This window comes from Erythranthe guttata, chromosome 1, assembly GCF_056151865.1.
Source record: "Erythranthe guttata isolate IM_541 chromosome 1, IM_541, whole genome shotgun sequence".
NCBI lineage: Eukaryota > Viridiplantae > Streptophyta > Magnoliopsida > Lamiales > Phrymaceae > Erythranthe > Erythranthe guttata.
Window position 1 is genome coordinate 12,118,588 of NC_142533.1, and position 5,941 is coordinate 12,124,528.

At 34.0% G+C, this 5,941-nt stretch overlaps 2 protein-coding genes across 2 annotated transcripts; one reads left to right on the forward strand and one right to left on the reverse strand.

Annotated features, from left to right (window-relative positions):
* The first annotated feature begins 201 nt into the window (after positions 1 to 201).
* Positions 202 to 912, forward strand: LOC148772841 (uncharacterized). The gene has a single exon (XM_088820583.1). The coding sequence runs from the start codon at positions 202 to 204 to the stop codon at positions 910 to 912; it is 711 nt and encodes a 236-aa protein (XP_088676709.1).
* Positions 913 to 4,759: 3,847 nt separating this feature from the next.
* Positions 4,760 to 5,713, reverse strand: LOC148772842 (uncharacterized). Its single transcript, XM_088820629.1, has 4 exons — positions 5,627 to 5,713; positions 5,464 to 5,536; positions 5,303 to 5,386; positions 4,760 to 5,223 (listed from the first exon to the last, which is right to left on the reverse strand). Exons 1-4 carry the CDS (start codon positions 5,711 to 5,713, stop codon positions 4,760 to 4,762), a joined length of 708 nt encoding a protein of 235 aa, XP_088676755.1.
* Positions 5,714 to 5,941: the final 228 nt, after the last annotated feature.

The window sequence follows — 5,941 nt, forward strand, 5'->3', positions numbered from 1 at the left end:
ATTGCGTGTTAGGAAAGAATATATATCGCCAATTGTATTGCGTCAAATTTCGGCAATGAAAACAAAGATTCGAAAAGGAGGAATTCACATCTCCTCATTTCCTATTTAATGTATCAATTCATTGATCACAATAATAAAAATAAAAGCCTATACTGAATGCACACACAATTTATTAATTAGTCTCTTCGAACGTTGAAATCAATGACATCCACAAATGATGAACCGAATGAGACTTCCAACAAAAAAATCGAGTCTCCGCCTTCGTCTTTGTCTTCGTCTTCAAGGAAAGAAGGAATGTTGTCGTCAGCTTTGGTGAAACGAAATGTTTTTTCTGACGAAGAAGAGATCATTGTTCTCAATGGTCTTTCTGACTTTTGGGCCAATGGTAAAAACAGAAGTTGGAAAGACTTTCACAAATTCATGGAAGATCGTCTTCCCCACTTGAAGAGAACTCAACTATCTGAAAAGGTACGTGGGTTGCAGGAAAAATACGCAAATGCTAGGGAGAAGGGTAGTTTCCGTAATTTTGCATCAAACAGTCACAAAGAGACTGTTTTTGAGTTGTCCAATAAGCTATGGGAGCATGATGAGATTATCATTACCCGTAAGAAGAAAAAAAAGAGAGTTGATAACCACACGAAGAATAACAAGGTAAACGAAACACGACAAGAGGCATTTGTCGATGGTAAACAAGATTTTGAATCTACTTTTCCATTATTATATAAATTTATGGATGACGATTTGGGGTTTTCCGTTTTTTTCAAAAACAACATTCACTTGATTGGCGGAGCAAAAGCTCAGGAAATCGAAGACAAATTGCAACAATTCAACGAGGAGGAGATTGATTTTTATTTGAAGAAGATGGAACTCAAAGTAAGGTGTTACCAAGAAATTCGTTCAATTTTCATGTAAACGAGGATGTATGCATGGTTTTTATTTTTCTGTTACTATGTTAGACTTTCTTATTCGAGTGTTTAGATTATCAAGACTCTTAAATTTGTTTTTGTTTTTGGAAAAAAAAACTTTAATTTTTGGCCAACTTATGTTGAAATCGGACATGTATTTTTGAGATGTTGGCTTGAAGCCGAACATGTTTTCTTTGTTTTAGATTATGTTATTATGGTTATTAATAAAGTTTGGAATATTGCGATGCAAGCGTATGTTGAGTGTGCTTTAGTGGCTTGATTTTAGAATATGTTTCGCGATGCAATATATGTCAAAAAATTGTGATTTTTTTCCGATCACTTAGATTTTCTTCTTAGCTTCAGTTTCATATGAAGGTTGCTGGAATCGGACTTCAAATAATTAAGTTATGAATATTTCTTTTGGCTGAACGGTTTTTACTCTAGCATTGTATTCTATCTTAAATTATAAGTTTACTTGTCGGGTTGAATTGATTACAATTGCATTTGAAATTGAACTCATAAAACTGTATTTCTGCAAAACTCTTACATTTTTTGGACAGGGAAAATTTTTGTTATGAATTTTTAAAAGTTCTTCCACTGCATATGAGTTTTGCCGACACCACTGTACGTTCTTCATTACAGCTCAAAATATGTTGCCATACTCAAAAACCGTTTTTCGGGCATATTCTAAACTCTGCTTAGAGAGTTGTGTAAAATGTTCAAATTTTTCTGACGAGTAGTTTGACCGAAATAATTTTTTGAAGTTGAAACACCGGAGCTGTCTAATTTTTCACAAATAAAAGTCCGTTTTACAAACTTATTGGTTCTTAATCATGCCTCAAAATTTTGGGTCGTGACAACATGGTATCATATATTGATTTACAAAATGAAAATCTTTACGGCTAAACTCTGAAATGGATGAGATACTAAAATACGCGTTCAAGGTCGGATATAATTTTGACATTTTTAAATTTGCACTAAAAAAAATTAATGTATGAGATTAGCGGGTGGCTTTTCTCCTTTTCGGAGAAAGAATATCCTATTAGAACTTAATCTTACACACCATGTGTGAGACGTCCACTACCGAAATACACTGTATTTTTTTTTTCTTTACACTAAATACAATGACTTCCGATAAATACAATGTTTTTCACTTAATTTCTCAACAATAAAATCAAATACACGTGACAATCAAATGCCACAACTAATCTCGTATTCATAGTTCTCGAATTACAATCATTCTTAAACACAACACTAGATTAAACTCTCTAAAATCTCTTAATAACTTCTACTCCTTAGAGCCATCAACATAATCATCCACTAAAGCACCTGTTACTGAGGATAAGAAGGAAAATAAAGGAGGGGCAAGTCCAAATGGACTTAGTAAGGAGTACAAGGGAAAAACAGTCGAATCAAACAATAGTCACAATATAAGTGTTATACTTGGAATTGGAGTTGGAATTGGACCATCTAGAGAATGATGGTTCGATAAGGAATAAGAGGCCAAAATATAAGGCACGTCAGTATGATTAGAATAAACAATACAATCAATATGTACAGAGAACAATATTCAATAGGTAATTCCCGGATATCAATTATGAATTTCGTGGAGATTGCCACAATTTCGGATATCAAATATGAGACCATGGAGATTTCCATGGTAACAATTTGTTCATGTACCTGTACCTGCCTTGTGACTTCCTTAGCCGTTACTACCTTATAACACCGATCAGGGAGCTACGCTGCTAATCGATCAATAGGCATATCCGGGCGCATGTTGATCCATCCATCAGCACAGTTAACCTCCAACTATTCCAATGGTCTAGATCCAATATGGGTACTGTCGAAAAGACCATCCAGCGTCGGCCCAATACCGCCGAACAGTCTTTTTCGAACAACCCCGGGCCCAACTGGTCAATTAACCTTAGGGCGTCCCCAAAGGAATCAATCATATATAGATATTGGGTATGCTTCTGACTATCTCAATTTACAGTTTGAATCCCAATAATGAATTCCACTTTGGAAAGAATCAATATCATAGTTCAATAAGTTTTGAGATTCCAATAAGTGACTGATCATGATAATCCCAATGGGATTCCAATAACAATTGACAGTAATTTGTGGTCACGAACTCACAAGTCAAGAAAGGTACGATCAATGGTTTCAATAAGAGAGTGACCACAATTCAAGATCGTATAACAATTGATGAAGATGGATCTCAATCAACAATAGGCTACGGTTAAAATTGAATCCGTACTTGTATAGCTCGAAAGACAGGTGGTTTCAAAGGATCAATGAGAAGTCAAGATATGAACGATCCATCAATTCACAGTAGGTACGAAACGAATGATTTAATGGATAAACACAATAATCCTAAATGGTCCAAGAGTCGGGAAAATAACGATTTACGTTCATTGAACCACTGTAGAAACAAATCAAATGATTTAATGAATCATAATAGAAGTGGTTCCAACTAGTATACAAGTCAAGATGTGAAACTACTCAAAATTAATAGAATATCAGATTGAAACTCGTTGAATAAATCAAGGATCAATAAAGAAACTTGATTGAGTAGCCAAAGAATTTGGATGATAAGTTATTGGAATAAGTCTCGAATCAAGATGAGAACTTATTTGAATAGTTCGAGGAAGAAGATACGAACCATCAAGAGGATTCCAAATAAATCATTATTTTCAATAATTAAAGAATCAAAATATAATACGATAGGTAACAAGTAAGATATATCACATTTAAGGGATTAAGAAGCAATAACGGATATCTTATGCACAGTCTACGTTTTGTTTTTCCAAGAAATAATAGTGAAGAAATAGAGATCCTCACCTGAAGTCCAATGTAAGTGCTATAAATACATCTTTACCTTCAAGCCACGCTTAAATATCGAGTGGTCTTGAGTAAGAGCTTTACTACGCTCAACACCTATACAAATAATTATCACTTAATAAGATTTACATAGTCAATTTCTTGAAACATTTATTAAGAATGTCTTGTCGCATGGCTCATTCTAACAACCATTACGATCACCGTACTCATCTGAATAGCCTAAACTATATAACAAATTAAAGATAACAAATCCATCTGCAAGTTCACTGTAGAAACCAACCCCAATTTATCGACCTAACACAGCAATAACAACCATGAAAACTGCGAGGTTTTTGGGGAATTCGATTGTTGGCACATATTATTTGAAAAATCATAAGAATATGTACGGTTTACCCAAATGGGCCAACTAATATATCGAATTAAATATCACGACTCCATCTACAGTTTCACAGAAGACGTCGTCCCCAAATTATTACTCCAACCTATTGAAAAAGTCCCAAAAGATTGGTTATGCAAACTGCCAGAAAATGACAGCTTCAGACTCCCTGTTTCTCACCCCAAACAAGCCGTAAAACTTGATCAAATTGGACAAACATCAACACATACTTAGGGCCCGTTTGATAGGATTAAGTGCTGAATGATGAATCCGTTTCTGAATGACTAAAAGTTGTGACTGAATGCTGAATGCTGAACAATTAAGTCCATTTGATAACAAAATACCAATAATGTCTGAATATTATTATTGTCATGTTATACCCTTATTTAATGCTGACATTTTACTTTGTCAATTAAATTTAAATATATAATTTTGTCGGACATTAAACATTTTGCTATAGAATAAATTTAAAATATTTAACATAGATAAAATGTTAATTTCAAACAACTAATAAATATAAAATTCGCAAATAAATATAGCAAAAATATAAAAATACATTAGAGTAGCTAAAATTGACTTAAAAGATTAAAATCACTAAAATTAACGTCAAATATTTAATAAAATTATAATTGGTCGCTCAATGCATCAATCGAGTTGCTATCTCATCACGGACATTTGCCATATACTGCATGTCTTCCTCCCCCCACCATGGTCCGGTTGTTGTACCATCATTCTCATGATCTTGTCCATCCTCATTCGCACCATTAAAAGGCACATTGAGTTGATCAAGCTCCTCAAAAAATCTATCACTAATACGCTCTTTTCTTATAATATTATGCACCGCAAAACAAGCAATCACTATATTTCTATGCACATCAAATGAAAAAGGGGTCATCGTTTCTAAAATTGGAAATCTATTTTTCAGAACTCCATAAGTTCGTTCAATGACGTTCCTTAGTTGAGCATGAGCATGGTTAAATTTTTCTTCTTTGGTCAAAGCACGCCTACGACGATAGTCTCCTAACCAATATCGTACACCGCGATATGGAGCCATAAATCCTCTTGTATGTGTGTATGCAGCATCACAAAGATAGTATTTACCTGTAATCATTACATAAATAAAGTAACATCAGATTTAAAGTATAAATAATTAGAATTTAGATTGAATTTAAAGTAATACCAGCAAGAGGCCATGGATAACCGTTTCTCGGATCAACAACTGTTACTGTTAAGACTCTTGAATCATGTGTTACCCCTTCCCAGCCTGTCGAAACGAACGTAAAAATCATATTAAAGTCGCATATTCCTAAAACATTTTGATAGCATCTCCCTTTCCTCTACCCCTGTTCATAGTTTGTTTTGAAATTGGGATAATGGTATGTACGAGTATTCCATCAAATGCACCAACTGCTCCCTGTATTTAAATTAAAAAGAAGTTACATAAACAAGAGAATTAAATAACGACGAATTTTTTTTGACACAATGAAATATATGATATATCTACCTTAAAAATTCGTTGTAACCTCCTAAAATTTGCCGAAATATTTGGATCCGGTTCAAATGTTGTAGGCACTATTATCTCTCTTGCCATATTCATCATTGTACTCAACACTTCGTGAAAATACACATGAATTGTTTGTGAAGAGTGTTGAAATCTACGCTTCACTACGCGAAGACGCTGATTATGCCCAATAAGCCATTTTTTCTTCTACTGATACATGTCTACTGTCATGTAGCCACCCTCATTGTCTAAAATGCATGCTCAAACGAATATATGCAACACGGGACATGCACATTAATTCAATACATTGTGTGTTTG